The following is a 23,678-nucleotide window of genomic DNA, read 5'->3' as shown; positions in this document are numbered from 1 at the left end:
AGACTTGATTTTAAATTAGGAGAATTGGAGTACAATTTCAGGGTCTGTACATTTCACAATTCCTTCTTCATAAATCACTGAAGGCCAACACTTCAGTGCAGTAAGCAATAAGGAAGGCAAATGACACGTTGGTCTTTATTGCAAGAGGATTTGAGTACAGAAATGTAAGTCTTGCTGCAATTGTATCAATCCTTGGTGAGGCCACACACCTGGAGTATTTGGTCTCTTTTAGAGGGAGCACAGACTGACTCCTGGGATGGCAGGGTTGCTGTGTGAGGAGAGATTGGGTCAACTAGGCCTGTACAGACCGAAATTTGAAAAAATGAGTTTCAACTTCATTGAAGTATACAAAATTCTTACAGAGTTCAACAAGGTAGATGTAGGAAAGATGTTTCCTCTGCTGGGAATCCAGAAACAGGGTCAGAGTAAGGCCATTTAGGATTGAGATGAGGAGAAATTTCCTCATTCAGAGAATGGTGAGTCTTGTGAATTCTGTGTCCCAGAGGGTTATCACAGTTCAGTCACTGACTATCTTCAAGAGGTTGTTGGATTTCTAGATATTAAAGATATTAAGCGCTATGTGGATGGTGCAAGAAAATGGTGCTGAGGTAGAAATCAGCCATGACCTAGATAAATGGCGGAGCAGACTCAAGGGACCGAAAGATCTACTCCTGCTTTAATTGCCTATGCTCCAATGCACTTTTTAAACCAACCCAGTGTTCAGTCTTTGTATTTACCCAAATGGGGAGGCAGTGGCGCAGTGGCATTGTTAGTGGACTAGTAAGCCAGAGGCTCAAACAAGATCTGGGGACCCTGGTTCAAATCCTGCCAGAGCAGATGGTGAAATTTGAATTCAATAAAGATTTAGAATTAGAAATCCAATAATGACTATGAAATGATTATCATTTGTCATAAAACCCCATCTGATTCACTAATATCCTTTAGGGAAGGAAATCTGCCACTGTTACCCAGTCTGGCCTACATGTGAATCTAGGCCCACAGCAATGTGGTTGACTCTCAAATGTCTTCTGAAATGGAGGGCAATTAGGGATGGGCAATAAATGCTGGCCCAGCCAGGGACACCCATCACCAGCGATAGCAATGTCCCGTAAAATGAATAAAAAAGAATTTACAGGAGTGCCAGATTCCTGAGTATCCGTGAAGTGTCTTCCTGTGTCTGTGTCAAGGTCAGTTAATATTCCACAACTGTTCCCAGTAATATTAGGTGCTGCTCTGTCCTACCTTGTACAGTTTTGCCATGTGCCCTGTCATTTGACTCTCGTAAATGCTTACTCCAAGCATGGCCTCTATTGCTGAGCACTGGCTCACCAATCACACAGGTCTAACCAGGAGAGATTGTAGTCAGCTGTGAGAGCAGTGAAGCCTGTACAATGTTTCCTCCAGTCAATAAACCATAAAAGATAGTTTCCTGGAAGACTGAAATGCAGCAATGTGAGACACTCCAGTTAAACATGGGACCTGTAGTATTTTGAGTTCCAATAACTGGCAGGACAGACACTGACAGTTTATTAACAGTAACTGAGCAACTCTTAGACGCTGTGTTTGCCCATGCTCCAAGAGAACTCCGATGCTCCCAATATGCCACCCCTTTTGTACCCTCAAAAGGGGAGTTAGGAGAGCAAAGAGGGGGCATGAGGTGGCTTTGGCAGGTAGGATTAAGGAGAATCCAAAGGCGTTTTACTCCTATCTTAAGAGCAAAAGGGTGGCTAGGGGTAAAATCGGTCCCCTCAGGAACAGACGAGGGGAATTATGCTTAGAGGCAGAGGGAATGGGGGAGATCCTGAATGAATACTTTGCGTCAGTATTCACGAAGGAGAGGGGCTTGATGTCTGGTACGGTCATCGAGGGAGCGGTAGACCAATTGAAAGATCTATCGATTACGAGGGAAGAAGTGTTAGGGCTTTTAGGTAGCATTAAAACCGATAAATCTCCGGGGCCCGATGGCATTTATCCTAGGCTGCTTAGGGAGGCGAGGGATGAGATTGCTGGGCCTCTGACGCAAATCTTTGTCTCTCCTTTGGACACAGGTGAGGTCCCAGAGGACTGGAGGATAGCGAACGTGGTACCATTGTTTAAAAAAGGGTAGGAGGGACAGCCCGGGTAACTATAGGCCAGTGAGTTTAACGTCAGTGGTAGGCAAGTTGATGGAGAGGATTTACTTGGAGCGTTGCGATCTGATTAAGGATACGCAGCATGGCTTTGTAAAGGGGAAGTCTTGCCTTACGAATCTGGCAGAATTCTTTGAGGAGGTGACAAAAATGGTCAACAAAGGACGAGCCGTTGATGTCGTCTATATGGATTTCAGTAAGGTTTTTGACAAAGTCCCTCATGGTAGGTTGGTAGAGAAGATTAAAGTTCATGGGATACGTGGCCAGGTATCTAGATGGGTAGAGAACTGGCTTGCAAAGAGGAGTCAGAGAGTAGTAGTGGAGGGGTCCTTTTCTAGCTGGAGGTCTGTCACTAGTGGTGTGCCGCAGGGCTCAGTACTGGGACCTCTTCTCTTTGTAGTGTATATAAATGATTTGGAAGAGGGAGTAGGTGGTGTGATCAGCAAATTTGCTGATGACACCAAGATGGCTGGATTGGCGGGCAGTGAGGAGCAGTGTCTGGCAATACAGCGGGATATTGATAGGCTGGTATATTGGGCAGATACATGGCAAATGGAGTTTAATCCGGATTAATGTGAGGTGACGCATTTTGGCCGGAATAATGTAGGGGGGAGTTATATGATAAAGGGTAAGCCCGTAAGGAGTATAGAATCGCAGCGAGACCTGGGGGTGCAAGTGCACAAGTCTTTGAAGGTGGCAGTGCAAGTGGAGAGTGTGGTGAAGAAAGCCTATGGTATGTTAGCCTTTATAGGAAGGGGTATAGAATATAAGAGCTGGAGTCTAATGTTGAAGTTGTACAGAACGTTGGTTAGGTCGCATTTAGAGTACTGCGTCCAGTTCTGGTCGCCTTACTACCAGAAGACGTGGAGACTCTGGAGAGAGTGCAGAGGAGGTTTACCAGGATGTTGCCTGGTATGGAAGGACTGGGGTATGAGGAAAGATTGAATAAACTGGGGCTCTTTTCCCTTGAAAGACGGCAACTGAGGGGGGATCTAATAGAGGTATATAAGATTATGAATGGTATAGATAGAGTAAACAGAGGTAAGCTATTTCCTATGATAGAGACACATAGGACAAGGGGCCATGGACTTAAAGTGAGGGGGGAGAGGTATAACACAGATATTAGAGGGAGGTTTTTCACACAGAGGGTAGTGGGGGTATGGGATGCTCTGCCAAGTAATGTGGTGGAGGCAAACATGCTAGAGTCCTTTAAGAGTAACTTAGACAGGCACTTGAGTGGGTGGGAGATGGGTGGATATAGGAGATTGTTTTAAATAAGGGTCATTAGCATTGGGGCGTCCCTGGTAAGGTAAATGGATATGGTATGATAACAATGTTTTATTTCTCTTTTTCATTCACAGGTTTTGAGTCAGTCCACCTCATGTCCAACGAGGGGCATACACGCGATGGGTCGTACTTGGGCTGCTCTTGGTTGTTCGAGATTGGCCTAGTGCTTCATGTCGTTAGTGTGTGCCTAAACTGGACCAGATACTGGGCAAGACGACAGCTCAGTGACTATCGCTGATTGCTGTGCAGACACATGGATTTGGGCCGGTGTCTGTGGGAGTTTGCGCATTCTCCCCGTGCTTGCGTGGGTTTTCTCCGGGTGCTCCGGTTCCCTCCCACACCCCAAAGATGTGCTGTTAGGCTGATTGGCAGTAATAATTTGTCCCTAAATTAGTTTCCCTCAATGTGGATGGCCATAAAACATTAGACAAGGGTCATAGGTGGAGGGGGGGACTGGTGGTGTTGGGCGGCGTGGGCTCGTTGGGTCGAAGGGCCCGTTTCCCGGGCTGTTTTTGTTCTTTGTACCCACATCATCGCAACATTCACATGATCACCTTGTCTACATCTGCCCCATTTAAGTTGGGACAACTGGAAGTACTGAGATGTAACAATGTAAGAGAACAGTCACTGAAGTATAAACTACTGACAGCATCTGACATTAAGCAGAATTAACAACACCCAGTGATTTACAATGTACAAAATATGGAGTGTGCAGCTGGTACATTGCCCACCACTTCTCCTCCCCCCCACCCGCCTTTTAAAAAAAATGTCCATTCGTAGAAAAGTTTGTCACATTGTCCTTGAAGCTTGGATTTGGTTGGCTGAGGTGCGTGCAGTGAGAGTGACCACACCTCCCAAGTAGATTATTTGCCAGATGCCACAAGATCTCCCCGAGTATATCAATAGAAGTTCTTTGGTTTTTTTTGTTATAGAGTGACACTGAGTGCTCAGAGATCTAGTGGACCCTGCAGCTTACTCTTTGGGGGTGCCAATAGTAATAAAATATACACTGGAATGGTTACAGAGGACCGCTCCCTGGGGGTTGGGGGGAATACTCCACATGAGCCTCCTCGCACCAGACTTCATTTTACTCCATCAACATTTCCTTCTGTTCCTTTCCCCTCAAAGTGCCCAAACTAGTTTTTCCTCAAAAGTATCTAAACCAAGCATCTCAAATACCTTTGCAGCACCAAACTTACCCTCTAAATCTACTTATAGCTCAAAAGGTCATTGTTAGGCTAATATTTAATTGGATATGTTATTTTTCTATGCAGTTATTAAACTTGTCTTAAAGATTAAAGGGGCTTCACTGTAGCACAGTGGTTAGCACTGCTGCTTCACAGCTCCAGGGACTTGGGTTCGATTCCCGGCTTGGGTCACTGTCTGTGTGGAGTTTGCACGTTCTCCTCGTGTCTGCATGGGTTTCCTCCGGGTGCTCCAGTTTCCTCCCACAGTCCAAAAACGTGCGGGTTAGATTGATTGGCCGTGCTAAAATTGCCCCTTAGTGTCCTGAGATGCGGAGGTTAGAGGGATTAGTGGGTAAATATGTAGGGATATGGGGATAGGGCCTGGGTGGGATTGTGGTCACTGTAGACTCAGTGGGTCAAATGGCCTGTTTCTGCACTGAAGGGTTTCTATGATTAAAGGCACAAGTCAGAGGTAGCATATACATACCAGTAATGATGTTGTGAGTGTGCCTTTTTGGATGAAATTCAGGAATGTTGGCACAAGGTGGAAGCTGGTATTGGATATCAAGCATCGAGGAATAAGAAGTGGAGTAACTCTGACTGCAACTTGGAGGGTTGGTTATTTCTTTCATTGCTAGGCCCTGTGTTCCTCTCGTTCGATTTTCAGCGACTGTTTCGTTCTGAATGCTGCGCTTTTAGAAAGAAAAGAAAGTTTTATAATTGTTTAAAAGTTGTGCTTTGAAGATACATAAATTAGAAAAATAAATCTTAAAAGAAATCATTCAGTGATATATTTGAAATTAAGCCTGATATTGGTTTTAACCAATAAAAGCAAATAGTTCTACTGGATTCAGTCTTTTAAAATTGGAGGCTCTCGGTACAGACTTGGAGGGCTGAAGGTCCTGTTCCTGTGCTGTACTGTTCCTTGTAGAATAAAAACAAATTAAAAATTCAATATTCTCCCCAGAGAGAGCCTGTAAATACATGAATCTGATTTTAAAATCCTGCCTGGACTGCTGTACTACAAAACCTGTCTGTCACCATGAGCTTTATTGTACTTCCTTCTAGCTGACCCTCATAACAACTGCAGGAACTCACCAAGACTCCTTCAACAGCACCTTCCAAATCAACAACCACTTCCATCTAGAACAGCGGTCTCCGAACTCTGATCCGGATGCAGCCCGCTGCAGGCCGGATGTAGCCCACAGGCCGTAGTTTGGAGACCCCGATCTAGAAAAACAGCAGCAGATATCTGGGAACACCACCACCTGCAAGTTCCCCTCTAAGTCACTCACCATCCTGATTTGGAAATGTATCACCGTTCCTTCACTGTCGCCGGGTCAAAATCATGGAATTCCTTCCCTAACAGCACAGTGGGTATACCTACACCTCATAGACTGCAGTGGTTCAAGAAGGTGGCTCAAGGGCAATTAGGGATGGGCAGGAAATAGTGGCCCAGCCCGCAACACCCACATCCCATTAAAGGAATGGGTAATTTGGTCAATCAAGTCCATTTAATCCCTTCAACCATTTAAAAAAATATTTTAATAACCTTCGTTCCCCAGTATGTCACTTATTTTTAAAACCCCTTATTCGGTTTTGTACCTCTTGTGGTAAAATACCCTCACAATCTTTTCTGTGATTCTTTTTTCCCCCGGTTTAATTTAATCAGCATCACAAATTCTATGATTATGATCCCAAGTTTGCATTCCACTAGGTTTCAAATCTCTTAATGGAAAGAAAGAGAGGATACCCATCTTGCTGAATAATCCTGGTGTTTCCAAACTAAATCAAAATGTTAACAAGAGATAAATACCATTTGAAGTTTTGCTTATTCATTTCCTGGATTGGCTGAGAGTAATTGGGACGCACGGATTACAATTCCTTACAGCTTTGTTACCAGGAAGTAAATACACTGCATGGCACACGGAAAGGAACAGGAGTGTCCAAAGATGTGCAGATTAGGTTGATTGGCCATGCTAAATTGCCCCTTAGTGCCCCAGGATGTGTAGGTTAGAGGGATTAACAGGGATTAGCAGTTTATGATTTACATAGATGATTTGGAGTTGGGGACCAAGTGTCATGTGTCAAAATTCGCTAAGGTGAGTGGCAGAGCAACGTGTGCAGAGGACGCTGAAAGTCTGCAAAGCAATATGGACAGTCTAAGTGAGTGGGCGAGGGTCTGGCAGATGGAGTACAATGTTGGTAAACGTGAGGTCATCCATTTTGGTTGTAGTAACAGCAAAATCGACAATTATTTAAATGGTAAAAAATTGCAGCATGCTGCTGTGCAGAGGGACCTGGGTGTCCTTGTGCAGGAATCTCAAGGAGTTGGTTTGCAGGTACAGCAGGTAATTAAGAAGGCAAATGGAATTTTGTCCTTCATTGCTAGAGGGATGGGGTTAAAAACTGCAAGGTTATGTTGCAGCTGTATAAGGTGCTGGTGAGGCCACATCTGGAATACTGTGTACAGTTTTGGTCTCCTTACTTGAGAAAGGATACACTGGCACTGGAGGGGGTGCAGAGGAGATTCACTGGGTTGATTCCAGAGTTGAGAGGGTTGGCTTATGAGGAGAGACTGAGTAGACTGGGGCTATACTCATTGGAATTCAGAAGAATGAGGGGAGATCTTATAGAGACATATAAGATTATAAAGGGAATAGATAAGATAGAAGCAGGGAAGTTCTTTCCACTGGCGGGTAAAACTAGAACTAGGGGGCATGGCCTCAAAACAAGGGGGAGCAGATTTAGGACTGAGTAGAGGAGGAACCTCTTCACACAAAGGGTTGTGAATCTGTGGAATTCCCTGCCCAGTGAAGCAGTTGAGGCTACCTCATTGAATGTTTCTAAGATAAGGATAAATTTTTGAACAGTAAAGGAATTAAGGGTTATGGTGAGTGTATGGATAAGTAGAGCTGAGTCCACAAAAAGATTATCCATGATCTTATTGAATACGGAGCAGGCTCGAGGGGCCAGATGGCTGACTCCTGCTCCTAGTTCTTACACAAAGAACAAAAACAGCCCGAGAAACAGGCCCTTCAGCCCAACGAGCCCGCGCCGCCATTTTAACATTACCAGTCCCCCCTCAACCCAAGACCCTCATCTATGCTTATGGCATTCCACATTGAGGGAAAACTAATTTAGGGACAATTTATTACCTCCAATCAGCCTAAAAGCACATCTTTGGGGTGTGGGAGGAAACCGGAGCACCCGGAGAAAACCCACACAAGCACGGGGAGAATGCGCAAACTCCCACAGACACCGACCCAAATCCATGTGTCTGCACAGCAAACAGTGATAGTCACTGATCTGTTGCGGTCCCCAGCATCTGGTCCAGTTTTAAGCACACACTAACGATGCGAAGTACTAGGCCACTCTTGAAACATCTAAGAGCAGCCCACGCACGACCCACCCTGTGTATGTCCCTCGTTAGACAACAAGTTAGACCAACGCACTTGTGGAGTAAAAGAGAAAAACACCAACACATGTAACATTAGATTTCCAGGAACGTCCTGAGGCTCTGATCCTTATTTAAAACAGTCTCCTATAACCCTCCATCCCTGTTTCGCTCACGTGTCTACCTAAGTAAACCATAAATAAGTCCAGCGTGCCTGCCTCCACCACCTTACTTGGCAGTGCATTCCATACCCCCACAACCCTCTGTGTGAAAAACCTCCCTCTAACATCCAAATTATACCTTGCCCCCCTCACCTTAAGCCCGTGGCCCCTTGTGATATTCGTCTCCAATCTAGGAAAAAGCCTGCCACTGTTTACTCTATCTATACCCTTCACTATTTTATACACCTCTATCAGATCCCCCCTTAATCTCCAACTTTCTAAGGAAAAGACCCCCAGTTTCCAATCTTTCCTCATAACCCAGTCCTTCCATACCAGGCAGCATCCTGGTAAACCTCCTCTGCGCTCTCTCCAGGGTCTCCACATCCTTCCGGTAGTAAGGTGACCAGAACTGGACGCAGTACTCCGAATGTGGTCTAACCAATGTTCTGTACAACTGTAGCATTAGACGCCAGCTCTTGTACTCTATACCCCTTCCTATAAAGGCTAGCATACCATAAGCTTTCTTCGCAACCTTCTCCACCTGTGTTGCCACCTTCAGAGACTTGTGCACTTGCACTCCCGGGTCCCTCTGCATTTCTATACTCTTAATAGGTCTACCCTTTATCATGCAGCTCCCCTCTACACTATTCCTTCCAAAATGCATCACCTCGCATTTATCAGGATTAAATTCCATCTGCCATTTATCTGCCCAATATACCAGCCTATCTACATCGTACTGTGTCACCTGACACTCCTCCTCACTATCCGCCAATCCTGCCATCTTTGTGTCATCTGCAAACTTGCTGATCACACCACGTACGCTCGTGACAAAACACAAAAATTCTGCCCGAGGTTAAGGGACCTTTGCATGGTTCCCCCCGCGCTGCTTGCTATGATTCCCATGGCGAGCCAGATGGGAAAATTCCCCTAATGAGAGATTTCCTGAAGATGTTCACAGAGTGAGCAAAGAGTTACTAACTCGCCAGATTGTGTAATTACTGTGTGACAAGTTTACATAAGCAAATAACAAATGTACAAATAGTAAAATATAATAATAGGCTGGCAGAGAAACAACAAGCATTTGAAACAAAGTCAACTTATCCAGAGAGGAAGTGTACACCAGGGAACGGATATATAATGTCCTTTAAATTAATTTTACAAAGCACTGCTCTATCTTTAAATTAACAAGAAAGTTTACAATTGATTGGCACATTTATGTGAGTTAGACTTTATACCATTTTTATTCATAATTCCACTGATATGAATCAGAAAAATACATATTTAATAAAACAGAACTTATACAGAAACTGACATTTATTTTTAAATGTAACTGAAATACAAATCTAATTAAAATGTAAAACATAGAGCAGAACCCAATGTGTTCAAAAGGTGAAACATACAAAAATATAAACACAACCGTCTATGTATTAAACAATTCTCGAACTTACTGGCACAACTTCCTTTAGATAAAAGGTTTCTCTGTGTGTGGTTAGATGTTCCTTTTCCTCTGTATTCATACCAAGATGTTTTATCTCATCAGGATACCCAGAATATTTGATTATAGGTTGAATCCTCCGACTAGTATAAAACTAGTGAAAGAAGTGAAGTATGTAACTATATGGTAAACAGTTTAAAAGAACATTGAATGGCTTTATCAGTTTTTAAAATATTAAAACATATTTCCCAGTTCAGGATTCTTTATTTAACTTGTGCAGAGGAGGTAAATCAGCCAGCTCAGAGAGCACAGGGGAAACCACAAGGCCACAGTTAGAGTCCTGTGTACAGCCACGGTTAGAGTACTATGTGAGGTCACAGTTACAGTACTGTGTGAGGCCACGGTTACTGTGTGAGGCCACGGTTACAGTACTGTGTACAGCCACGGTTAGAGTACTGCGTGAGGTCACGGTTACAGTACTGTGTACAGCCACGGTTAGAGTACTGCGTGAGGCCACTGTTAGAGCACTGTGTACAGCCACGGTTAGAGTAATGTGTACAGCCACGGTTACAGTAGTGCGCGAGGCCATGGTTACAGTACTGCGCGAGGCCATGGTTACAGTAGTGCGTGAGGCCATGGTTACAGTACTGCGCGAGGCCACGGTTACAGTACTGCGCAAGGCCACGGTTACAGTACTGCGCAAGGCCACGGTTACAGTACTGTGTACAGCCACGGTTAGAGTACTGTGTGAGGCCACGGTTAGAGTACTGTGTGAGGCCACGGTTACAGTACTGCGCGAGGCCACGGTTACAGTACTGCGCGAGGCCACGGTTACAGTACTGCGCGAGGCCACGGTTACAGTACTGTGTACAGCCACGGTTAGAGTACTGTGTGAGGCCACGGTTAGAGTACTGTGTGAGGCCACGGTTAGAGTACTGTGTGAGGCCACGGTTAGAGTACTGTGTGAGGCCACGGTTAGAGTACTGTGTGAGGCCACGGTTAGAGTACTGTGTGAGGCCACGGTTAGAGTACTGTGTGAGGCCACGGTTAGAGTACTGTGTGAGGCCACGGTTAGAGTAATGTGTACAGCCACGGTTACAGTACTGTGTACAGCCACGGTTAGAGTACTGCGTGAGGCCACGGTTAGAGTAATGTGTACAGCCACGGTTACAGTAGTGCGTGAGGCCACGGTTACAGTACTGCGTGAGGCCACGGTTACAGTACTGCGCGAGGCCACGGTTACAGTACTGCGCGAGGCCACGGTTACAGTACTGCGCGAGGCCACGGTTACAGTACTGTGTACAGCCACGGTTAGAGTACTGTGTGAGGCCACGGTTAGAGTACTGTGTGAGGCCACGGTTAGAGTACTGTGTGAGGCCACGGTTAGAGTACTGTGTGAGGCCACGGTTAGAGTACTGTGTGAGGCCACGGTTAGAGTACTGTGTGAGGCCACGGTTAGAGTACTGTGTGAGGCCACGGTTAGAGTACTGTGTGAGGCCACGGTTAGAGTACTGTGTGAGGCCACGGTTAGAGTACTGTGTGAAGCCACGGTTAGAGTACTGTGTGAGGCCACGGTTAGAGTACTGTGTACAGCCACGGTTAGAGTAATGTATACAGCCACGGTTAGAGTACTGCGTGAGGCCACGGTTAGAGTACTGTATACAGCCACGGTTGGAGTACTGCGTACAGCCATGGTTAGAGTACTGCGTACAGCCACGGTTAGAGTACTGCCTACAGCCACGGTTAGAGTACTGTGTACAGCCACGGTTGGAGTACTGCATACAGCCATGGTTAGAGTGCTGCGTACAGCCACGGTTAGGGTGCTGCGTACAGCCACGGTTAGGGTGCTGCGTACAGCCACGGTTAGGGTGCTGCGTACAGCCACGGTTAGGGTGCTGCGTACAGCCACGGTTAGGGTAATGTGTACAGCCACAGTTAGGGTAATGTGTACAGCCACAGTTAGGGTAATGTGTACAGCCACAGTTAGGGTGCTGCGTACAGCCACAGTTAGGGTAATGTGTACAGCCACAGTTAGGGTAATGTGTACAGCCACAGTTAGGGTAATGTGTACAGCCACAGTTAGGGTAATGTGTACAGCCACAGTTAATTTAATGTGTACAGCCACAGTTAATTTAATGTGTACAGCCACGGTCAGAGTACTGTGTGAGGTCACAGCTGGAGCACTGTGTGCAGTTTTGGTTGCCACATTATAGGAAGAATGTGATTTCACTGGAGGGGGTGCAGAGGAGATTCACCAGGATGCTGCCTGGGATGGAACATTTAAGTTATAAAGAGAGATTGGATAGGCTTGGGTTATTTTCATTGGAGCAGAGAAGTCTGAAGGGCAACCTGGTTGAGGTGTACAAGATTATGAGGGGTATGGACAGGGTGGATGGGAATCAGCCGTTCCCCTTGGTTGAACGGTCAGTCACAAGGGGGCATAGGTTCAAGGTGAGGAGCAGGAGGTTTAGGGGGGATGTAAGGAAAAACCTTTTTCATGCAGAGAGTGGTGATGGTCTGGAATGCGCTGCCTGGGAGGGTGATGGAGACAGGATGCCTCACATCCTTTAAAAAGTATCTGACTGAGCACTTGACACATCAGAGCTATGGGCCAAGTGATGGCTGATGGGATTAATTAGGCGTTCGGGTTTTTCTAATGTGTTGGTGTGGACTCAATGGGCCAAAGGACCTCTTCTGCGGTGTATGATTCTATGATTCTAACCAAATTGGCTGAGATAAACAACCCTTGGGAGAGGCTGGGGACAAGTGAAAAGGGACAGGGGGGTAAAGGCCAGGAGAGAGTGTAGTGATTGTGATGAGAGACAAGGCACTGGGAAGGAAAGAAGGGGAAAGAAAGGGTAATGAGGGATGCAGATGTGGGAAGAGAATTACAGCTCATGGATATGTATGCAGCAATGATCATGGGCCAAGTGGTGTGATTGACAACAGCAAAGAGGAAGGGCAAACTCAAAATACGTTCCCAGTGCTCAGCCTAACCATCTGTCAAGACATTCTGTTCAAAATAACAAACAGGATAAACAAACAGAGAATCAGATCAGGAGATTGAGAAACTGAGAAACAAACAGAAAAAAAGCAAAAACAGCACAGCTAATCAAGAACAACATCTAACCAGCAGTGCAAACCATCTAACAGTAATAATACAGGAATTCAAATGTATAAATGTAAAGATTCTGCTCCCATTTGATCAGAGGACAGGCATAGGAGGAACGGTAAACTGTATGCGGAGGTCTTGTGCCCAATATACAGCAATATATCATCTAAGCTGTTCTACCTTGCACTGCTGGTGGAACAGGAGTATTCTGCTATCCAGCTTGATTCATTACTTGTGGATGAGTATATTCAGCAGCACAAATTCTGCCACTTGTACAATATTACTGAAACCAATCTCTACACTACACATCAGGTGTAGAGATAGGAAAAATCACTTGCTATGCTTCTTGAAGCTAGACTTTTTGGATTCCACTTACAGAAGAAGGGTCCGATTTTTGTTTGCCAATTGCCCTAGCTTGAAGTGTAGTTTTTTTAATAGTGGCACAAATAGGCTTACGTTAATGCTGCAATGAAGTTACTGTGAAAATCCCCTAGTTGCCACACAACGCCTGTTCAGGTACTCTGATGGAGAATTTAACATGGTCAATGCTACTAACCAGCACATCTTTTGGACTGTGGGAGGAAACTGGAGCACCTGCAGGAAACTCACACAGACACAGGGAGAATGTGCAAACTCCACATAGACAGTGACCCAAGTTGGGAATCGAACCCGGATTCCTGGCACTGAGAGACAGCAGTGCTAACCACTGTGCTGCCCACAATACTTATTAATGTGAAGGAATTAGTATGTAGAGCTTGAGCTGACAAGTGGCAAGTAACATTTGCACTACACAAGCGCCAGGCAATGACCATTTCCAACAAGCAAGAGTTTAACCATCTCCCCTTGACGTTCAATAGCATTACCATCACTGAATCACCCACCATCAACATTCTGGGGGGTTACTATTGTCCAGAAATGGAACTGCACCAGCATGATAAATACTGTGTATGCAAGAGCAGGTCAAATGCTAGGAATCCTGTGGCAAGTAATTCACCTCCTGACTCTCTAAAGCCTGTCCACATTCTACAAGACACTAAGTCAGGAGTGTGATAGAGTATTCTTCTCTTGCCTGGATGAGTGCAGCTCCAACAACACTCAAGAAACTTGACACCATTTGGCTGAGCGCCAAGTTCTCGTCCTCATTTGCAGCAGCAGTAGGGAGATTTGCCTTGCCAAACAGCAGAGTTCATTAAAATAAAGACACCACAGCAGCTTCCAAGGAAGTGGCCATTTAGTTGCAGGATTGTGGATTGCTGTGACAGACAAGCTTCCCGTGAACACAATGCTATTAGAGTTACTTGGTGATTATGGCAGGTTTCATCACTTGGCCTCCTGCCTCTCATTAGCTTGGACGCACAGACTCAGCAGTGACTGCCAAACACAACTGTTAACATCAATGAGTACGACACCCACAATCATTGGCACTTTCAAAACTACTCTACGTCACAGTTTTTATTGATTAGAGCAACGAGGACTGCATGGCATCATGGGAGTGCTGTGCCTCTGCTATTTGTTGTGGGGACAACTGGAGCAAACTGGAAAGGGAAAATGCCTCAATGATATTCCCCTTGGTTTCTCACAGGACTGTCCCAAAGATTAATCTGTAATTCCAGGTGACACCAGGACAATCCAGGAAGGTGCCAACTATTCATTCTCATTACTGTACATGGTCTTGTGGGTATCATCCCTGACTCCTTGTGTCTGTGGAATCCTGCTACTGGGTAAAAAGGTAACATTGGTGCTGGTTATCCATGGTAAAGAACATAAGAATATAAGAACATAAGAAATAGGAGCAGGAGTAGGCCAACTAGCCCTTCGAGCCTGCCCCGTCATTCAATAAGATCATGGCTGATCTGTCGTGGCTCAGTTCCACATTCCCGCCCTCTCCCCATAACCCTTAATCCCCTCTCTTATCAAAAACCCATCAACCCGCGTCTTAAAAATATTCAGCGAGGCAGCCTCCACCACTTCAACAGGCAGAAAATTCCAGAGATTCACCACCCTTTGAGTGAAGAAGTTCCTCCTCAACTCCGTTCTAAACCGCCCCCCCTTTATCTTGAGGCTGTGCCCCCTAGTCCTACTATCCTTTCTGTTGATAGTTCTCGAAGTTAACAACATATCACTGGCTTGTTTCATGAATCAGTGCATAGATTTACATCACAGATATTCCAAAACCAGCCTGAAATTAACCTGTGGCACAAGAATTATGGACAGTTGGTGACCCTAATTTCCACCAGAAGAATAATTTATACAGTGGATATGGGCTGCAGCAGGTGGCATAACATTGTGACAACTTTCTTTCTAAAGGTAAATCTGCCCAGGTATTTTCAGGTAGTACAAGTGTCTCTGTATACTTGGATCTGTTAGTATGGGTAAGTTTAATTTTTAGGTTTATTTATTAGTGTCACAAGTAGGCTTACATTAACATTGCAATGAAGTTACTATGAAATTCCCTGAGTCGCCACACTCTGACGCTGTTTGGGTACACTGAGGGAGAATTTAGTATGGCCAATGCACCTAACCAGCACATCTTTTGGACTGTGGAAGGAAACTGGAGCACCCGGGGGAAACCCACGCAGACATGGGGAAAATGTGCAGACTCCATACAGACAGCGACCCAAGCCGGGAATCAAACCTGGGTCCCTGGTGCTGTGAAGCAGCAGTGCTAACCATTATGCCAACCGGTTGGGTGCCATTCTGCTACTGTGCAACCCCACTAGCCTGCACTTCATCCAAAAAGAGTAAGGAATTGCCCATGAAAAACCTGTTGTGAAATAAGTGAAGCGAGGGGACAGTCTATCTCCCAACAATTGGTAGAACGGCTGATAGCAATAAGGCGATTGGAGTTTACCTGCTCAGCACATCCTTTTCCCTGATGCCAAACAACCTGAAAGGCTGGCAGATGGAGTACAATGTTAGCAAGTGTGAGGTTATCCACTTTGGCAGGAATAATAGTAGGAGGGATTACTATTTAAAAGTTGAAAAGCTGCAGCATGCTACGGTGCAGAGGGACCTGGGGGTCATTGTGCATGAGTCGCAAAAACTCAGTCTGCAGGTGCAGCAGGTGATCAAGAAGGCAAATGGGATGCTGGCCTTTATAGCGAGGGGGATAGAATATAAAAGCAGGGAGGTCTTGCTGCAACTGTACAGGGCACTGGTGAGGCCGCAGCTGGAGTACTGTGTGCAGTTTTGGTTGCCGCACTTGCGCAAGGATATTTTGGCCTTGGAGGGACTGCAGAGGAGGTTCACTAGGCTGATACCGGAGATGAGGGGGTTGGACTATGAACAGAGACTAAATGGACTGGGTCTGTACTCGTTGGAGTTTAGAAGGATGAGGGGGGATCTTATAGAGACATATAAGATAATGAAGGGGATGGATAGGGTAGAGGTAGAGAGATTCTTCCCGCTCAGAAAGGACAACAGGACTAGAGGGCACAGCCTCAAGATAAGTGGGGGGGGAAGTTTAGAACGGAGTTGAGGAGGAACTTCTTCACTCAAAGGGTGGTGAATCTCTGGAATTCTCTGCCCGTTGAAGTGGTGGAGGCTACCTCGCTAAATATATTTAAGACACGGGTAGATAGGTTTTTGGTAGGCAAAGGAATTAAGGGTTATGGGGAGAAAGCGGGAAAGTGGAACGGATCCACTTCAGATCAGCCATGATCTTATTGAATGGCAGGGCAGGCTCGAAGGGCTAGATGGCCTACTCCTGCTCCTATTTCTTATGTTCTTATTATGTTCTTTGTGTGGATGTGAGTGCAATCGAGGTGGAAGTATAGCTTCATTGTGCCTTTAACACAAGATGAGAGAGCAGTCATCTTTCAAAAAATCAGCCAGAAATGATGCTGCCATTGAACTGTGAAGCCTCCACCAGATTTTTCACCTTGCTCCCTTGTTTACAGCCTCCAATGAAAGGGAAAATCTGGCCCCTTACCCTATATAAGTCAGTCATAAATGTGGTGTAAGGGTTAAAGGAATGGATATGCTAACATATGACATAGCTGATGGATGTATCACTGACATCAGTCTGTCATGTGTTAGACTCTCGCCCTGAGATTGGAACACACCGTGCTCTAAAGGAACATGCCTATTACGTAACCTGTTTAGTACTAATAGATCTGCTTCAAGCGAGTGCCAGAGTACAGACAGTCTGTCACAGGAAGATGGGTCATGCATACCAGTAACCAAGAACCATGCCAAGCATCCACAGGTCAGAGGAACAAAAAGCACTGGATTAAAATTTTTAACAAACAATGAAGTTACTGCGCGAATCCCCTAGTCGTCACACTCCGGTGCCTGTTCAGGTACACTGAAGGAGAATTTAGCATGGCCAATGCACCTAACCAGCACGTCTTTCAGACTGTGGAAAGAAACCGGAGCACCCAGGGGAAACCTATGCAGATATGGGGAGAATGTGCAGTCTCAGAATTGTGCGCAATCAGGACCCTGACCTTACGGTTGCTTGCCATTTTAACACACAATCCTGCTCCCATGCCCACATCTGTACTTGGACTGCTGCAATGTTCCAGTGAAGCTCAATGCAAACCGGAGGAACAGCATCTCATCTTCCTGCTGGGCACATTACAGCCTTCCGGTCTCAACACCGAATTCAACAACTTCAGATAATTAGCTCTATCCCACGTTGAACCCGGTGTTCATTTTACTTAATTTTTAACTGTTCTCTGCCTTTCATTTCTTTATTGTCTTTCTTTATTTCTCTTTCACCTCCCCCCCCCCACAATTTCCCCCATTTTATCCTGTTTTACCTTTTATCTGCCTTTGCTTCCTTTTTTTCTCAATTTTATCTCTCTCCCACCCATCTCCCCCTTCCCTCCACATCTTCATCTGTCAGTTTACCCTCTGATTTCTCTGCCGTTTGGCCATTCACACCCTTTATTCTCTCTATGAGCTGCCATTAGCAGCCTTTCCCCTTGTTTTTGTGGCTATGACTCATCTTTCATTTCCTCCCCCTGCAGTATAAATATCTCCTACTTTCTACGCCTTTTAACTTTGACAAAGGGTCGTCTGGATTCATTGGAGTTTAGAGGGCTGAGGGGGGAATCTTATAGACATATAAGATAATGAAGAGGATGGATAGGGTAGAGGTAGAGAGATTCTTCCCGCTTAGAAAGGACAGCAGAACTAGAGGGCACAGCCTCAAGATAAGGGGGGTCGGGGGGGGGGCACTTTAGATCAGAGTTGAGGAAGAACTTCTTCACTCAAAGGGTGGTGAATCTCTGGAATTCTCTGTCCGTTGAAGTGGTGGAGGCTACCTCGCTGAATATATTTAAGTCACGGGTAGATAGGTTTCTGATAGACAAGGGAATTAAGGGTTATGGGGAGAAAGCGGGAAAGTGGAACTGATCCACTTCAGATCAGCCATGATCTTATTGAATGGCGGGGCAGGCTCGAGGGGCTAGATGGCCTACTCCTGCTCCTATTTCTTATGTTCTTATGTTATGAAGCATCAGCTCTTTTTCACTTTACAGATGCTGCCAGGCCTGCTGAGATTTTCCAGCATTTTCTCTTTTGGTTTCAGATTCCGGCATCCGCAGTAATTTGCTTTTATCCAGTTTTTGAGGTACAGTGTTTGCAGTCAAACAATCCAAACAGGAGTAAAAACATTATTGCAGCCCACGTTCTGTGGTGGAGGAAATGAAATTGACCATCATTTAACTCAGAATGAGGTGATGTAAAGGATAATTACATCATGATGTATCAAAGTGGCACCAACATTAGAAAAAAACATGGTTGGTGTTGGTTCTCACGAATCTATAAATTGGTAAATTCTAGTCCCCCATTCAATTAATGATAGTGTGAGTGCGAGAAAGATGAGAATCCTACACAAGCACATCCTTCCTTCATGTGTGGCTGAAGGAACAATGAAGAGTAAAATTTAAATAGTGAGCATGTTTCAGATGCTCATTAATGGACAGAGATTGGTGTAGGAATGATCAATGTTACAATCCCATGGATTCAACAACATACTTCATTAAAAATATTGTTCACAGTGTTGACACTATGGGTGATGGAGAGAAAATAGAAGGGAAAAAAAAGTTGAAAAAACCAATTTGAACTGAAATTAAAATGTGTTCTGACCAAGCACATTAAATGCTACAGTTATTATTGGCAACTAACATTTATTTCTGTAAATTCATAAAATGCCTATCAGGGAGCTTACTTGCTTATAGGAGCTTGTATAGTCTGTTACAGTAGGTCTTTTCTCCAGTATCAGTGTACTTCTATGCATAGGTCTGGCACCAAGATGGCTCACAGGTTCTGCTTCCTTTGCAATGTTTATTCTATAAGGTTGGTCTCTGAGCACTGTCATATCCTTGGCCTGATCAGTGAGAATGGTGTAGGTGCTGCAACCTTTCCCAAGGCCAATTAATATCTGTGTGCATTCTTGATTCGGCATGTTGCAAGATAAAACTGTAATAATAGATAAAAAGCAAATTTAATTTGAATAGACTTTACAAGAACTCCATGCTGAAATAATATTTTAGTGTCAAAATGTTCAAACTGTGCAATATACAGTTTTTAAAGAGCAGTTTTGTTAATAGAATCTTATTTGCATTGCATTATTTACCCTGAGTGTTATAAATTGCTCAAAATGGTTGACGAAGGACGAGCCGTTGATGTCGTCTATGTGGATTTCAGTAAGGCGTTTGACAAAGTCCCTCATGGTAGGTTGGTTGAAAAGGTTAAGGCTCATGGGATACAAGGACAGGTATCTAGATAGATTGAGAACTGGCTTGGTAACAGAAGACAGAGAGTAGTAGTGGAAGGGTCCTTTTCTAGCTGGAGGTCTGTCACCAGTGGTGTGCTGCAGGGCTCAGTACTGGGACCTCTTCTATTCGTAATATATATAAATGACTTGGAAGAGGGCACACGTGGTGTGATCAGTAAGTTTGTAGATGACACAAAGATGGCAGGATTGGCGGATAGTGAGGAGGAGTGTCAGGCAACACAGCAGGATATAGATAGGCTGGTATATTGGGCAGATAAATGGCAGATGGAATTTAATCCTGATAAATGCGAGATGAGGCATTTTGGAAGGAATAATGTAGAGGGGAGCTACATGATAAAGAGTAGACCTATTAAGAGTATAGAAATGCAGAGGGACCTGGGAGTGCAAGTGCACAAGTCTTTGAAGGTGGCAACACAGGTGGAGAAGGTTGCGAAGAAAGCTTATGGTATGCTAGCCTTTATAGGAAGGGGTATAGAGTACAAGAGCTGGCGTCTAATACTGCAGTTGTATAGAACGTTGGTAAGACCGCATTTGGAGTACTGCGTCCAGTTCTGGTCACCTTACTACTGGAAGGACGTGGAGACCCTGGAGAGAGTGCAGAGGAGTTTACCAGGATGCTGCCTGGTATGGAAGGACTGGGTTATGAGGAAAGATTGGGTAAATTGGGGTTGTTTTCCTTAGAAAGACGGAGATTGAGGGGGGAATCTAATAGAAGGGTATAGATAAACAGTGGCAGGCTTTTTCCTAGATTGGAGACAAATATCACGAGGGGCCACGGGCTTAGGGTGAGGGGGGCAAGGTATAATTTGGATGCTAGAGGGAGGTTTTTCACACAGAGGGTTGTGGGGGTATGGAATGCTCTGCCAAGTAAGGTGGTGGAGGCAGGCACGCTGGACTTGTTTAAGGTGTACTTAGATAGACACATGAGTGAAATAGGGATGGAGGGTTATAGGACACTGTTTTAAGGATCAGAGCCTCAGGACGTTCCTGGAAATCAACTGTTACATGTGTTGATGTTTTTCTCTTTTACTCCACAGGTGCGTCGGTCCACCTTGTTGTCTAACGAGGGGCATACACACGGTGGGTCGTGCGTGAGCTGCTTTTGGATGTTTCAAGAGTAGCCTAGTACTTCACATCGTTTGTGTACGCTTAAACTGGACCACCAGATGGGCACCACGACAGCTCAGTGACTATCACTGTTTGCTGTGCAGTTACATGGATTTGGGCCAGTGTCTGTGGGAGTTTGCACATTCTCCCTGTGGTGGTGTGGGTTTCCTCCAGGTGCTCCGGTTTCCTCCTACACCCCACAGATGTGCTCTTAGGCTGACTGGTGTAACAAATTGTTCCTAAATTATTCTCCCCTTAATCTGGTTTCCAATGTGGGTGCCATTAGCATAAACATAGGTCAAGGGTGGAAGAGGAAAAGCACATTGTTAAAATGGCAGCGCGGGCTCGTTGGGCCGAAGGGCCTGCTCCCGGGCTGTGTTGTTCTTTGTTATTTGTTTATGATGGTAGAATTACAAGTTTGGAATTTAATTAGCTTATTTAATATCTTAAGCACTAACATGGAGCTCAAACAGCTCTAGGAATTCTGTATGCGTGGCTGGCCTTCGTTTTTAACCCTTCAACTCATGCAATAAAAGATTTTTAAAAATATCGCTCAATTATAACATCAACCTGTAATTCTCAAATTCAATATATGTCTGCCATATTTCCCAGGCATTGGCGTCTCAGAGAGGACCGTCATTCGGTGCTGACTCCTGCTGGGCTACAAATTTACAACCAGTTTACTTGATAGGTTAGACTCTAACCTGGTGTTGTGAGACTTCTTACTGTGTTTACCGCAGTCCAATGCCAACATCTCTACATTACAAATTTACAAACAGCTCTCAACTCTCAAACAGAGATTCCCTAATTGACCTCAGGATTTACAGCACGTAAGCAATGTGATCTTGAAGAGGTATGCCAAGTGCACTTGCAGTAGAATGCTTTGTGCATCATATCAGTAAATGAGACAGCAACCAGATATGTGCAGCTAAGGTGCAAATCAGTAAGTTGCTGTCCAAATTGTCTTTTCCAGAAAATGGTATCTTGTTGCAGCTGTCTGACTTTTCAATGGGCCAGGAAAGGTCTTAATTCGCCAAAATTATGCCAGAGACTCAATTCCACAAGTCTCCCCTGACCACCCAATCACGGCACCTCCCCACCCACCCATTTTCACTAGTGGGGGGAACAGGAGGGAAACAGGGTGTATTGTAATTTGCACATCTATGGCTCATACAGGCAACTACACATTTGAAAATGCAGCTGGTGACAAACAGATCCAATTTTCATAACTGAAATATCCAAAACATGGCTTGTGGTCTTTAGACTTTCATTGGAGGTTCTAAAGCTGCCAGAGTTCTTTTGGTAAGGTCAATTATCTTTTGCGGTTGTTTACACTAGACATGAACGAGCAGAAAAAATGGATAAACTCATGGAACTGTCAAGCAATGAAAAGAACTGGCAAGTTGTTAAAGCAGTTAAATCTCTGTCCTTTAAATAAAAAAGCAGCCTGCAGTTAAAATCAGTGCTTGCTGTTTCACTCTGTCTGTTTACATAAGACTGAGGCCTTTCCTGATTCTCTCCGCACTTTTCACTTGCATCGCTGTTCTGTCTTGACAGCGAACATGGGATGAAAACTGCCCAGCTGAGTATGTTTAAAGCAGAGACTGACAGATTTCAATGGTATAAAGGGATATGGGGATGGTGCAGGAACAAGGCATTGAAGTGGATGATAAACCATGATCATACTGAAGGATAGAGTAGACTCAATGGGCTGAATGGTCTACTCCTGCTCCTAAATTTTAGGAAATTGAAGATATCCTACTGTGATAATAGAAGGTTGTGAAATTGGCACTAATCCAGTAATGGAAACACTCCGGTATATGTCAACAGACAGGGTATTTAGAATCGTAAAATCTCTACAATGCAAAAGGAGGCTATTTGGACCATCGAGTCTATACAAACTCTCCAACAGAGAGATGCTATCCCCATAACTCCACACAGTTACCACGGGTAATCCATCTAACATAGACTAGAGCAAAACAGAGCAGTGGGAGGAAACCCACACAGACACAGGGAGAACATGCAAACTCCACACAGACACTTACCCAATGTCAGTACTGAACCTGGGTCCTTGGTGCTGTGCGGTAGTAGTGCTAATATATGTACTACCCATGCCACCCGATGTCATGTAAAATAACAAACAATGATTTTTTTTCAAAACACTCCAGCTGATTTTTTTCAATGATCTAAAAGGCAGGAGTTTTACATACCCTGACAGTTCATTTTGACACTGACAGTTCCAATGCGCTTGACAGTTAATGAGTTCATGCACATTTGGTGCACATTCGTACCTACTTTTATCAATCCAAGGGCCACAGACCTCCCCCTAAGGGCATCTGACTCCCCCACATCTGTCCTGGGACCATATTCAAAGGGGCACCCTACCTTTCCAAAGGGGTATCCCACCTCTCCAAAGGATTCAACAAAATTTCAGGTGTAACCTATGCACATTTTTTCTCATACAAATTGGTCACCAAAATTAGGCAAAAGAGGCAGCTGGTGATTTAATCAGGTAGCCACATCTGTGAAACGTACAAGTGCAAATTGTGATCTGGGCTCGTTCCTGCCCCTGTGAAATGGTAGGTGCCACGTTCAGGGACAGGTCCCCTGATTTGCAGACTCTTCGTCCATTTTCACACTGATGGAGAGGTCTATATATCATGAAAGTCATTCATAATTCTTGGCGTGGATCTGCTCTACAAACTGTTATTGAGAATAATATTACCACATCCCAGATCCTGTATTATCACAACACTCTGCTGTCAAGTTGGAGAGTACTTGGTGTTGAAACTCACAGACAAGCACCTGTTAAATGTCTGTAATGCGAGTGGAAAGCTGATGAGTTTAATGTCAGTGCAGAGCAGCTGCCAAAGAGTTTAAAATTGGTAGGCTCACTGAAAAGTAATCAGCGTGTCACCAGTATGCGTGGACAAATCACAAATCCTCTCTGAATAAAACAAAGGCATTGTTTTGTTAATTGTTCCACATTTATCAAGACAAACTGCATGCTGTAAGCAGAGCTTCTTTTAATAAGATTCATACGTGATCCTAAGAATATAATGAGTGACTCTGTGGTGAGACACTCACAATTAGAAGTAACAGTCACAGGAGCCCT

At 44.7% G+C, this 23,678-nt stretch overlaps 1 protein-coding gene across 3 annotated transcripts in view; it reads right to left on the bottom strand.

Annotated features, from left to right (window-relative positions):
- LOC145355136 (uncharacterized) overlaps positions 1-23,678 on the bottom strand; it is a 38,490-nt gene that overhangs the window by 8,708 nt on the left and 6,104 nt on the right. Inside the window, exons 2-4 of one of the 3 annotated variants that reach the window (XR_013888925.1) lie at positions 18,887-19,137; positions 9,610-9,750; positions 5,091-5,290 (exon numbers count right to left, since the gene is read on the bottom strand). Coding sequence is in view for 2 of the 3 variants with exons in the window: in XM_080207044.1 (XP_080063170.1) it covers positions 5,091-5,295; positions 9,610-9,750; positions 18,887-19,137 (597 nt within the window). In the remaining variant the exon portion in view is untranslated. Of the gene's footprint in view, positions 1-5,090; positions 5,296-9,609; positions 9,751-18,886; positions 19,138-23,678 lie in introns of all 3 variants that reach the window. The other 2 variants (XM_080207044.1, XM_080207046.1) reach the window with 2 other exon arrangements.

This window comes from Carcharhinus amblyrhynchos, chromosome 18, assembly GCF_965287045.1.
Source record: "Carcharhinus amblyrhynchos chromosome 18, sCarAmb.v2.hapA, whole genome shotgun sequence".
Taxonomy (NCBI): domain Eukaryota; kingdom Metazoa; phylum Chordata; class Chondrichthyes; order Carcharhiniformes; family Carcharhinidae; genus Carcharhinus; species Carcharhinus amblyrhynchos.
The sequence above is the reverse complement of the archived record's forward strand: the minus strand, read 5'-3'. Positions and strand labels throughout refer to the sequence as shown.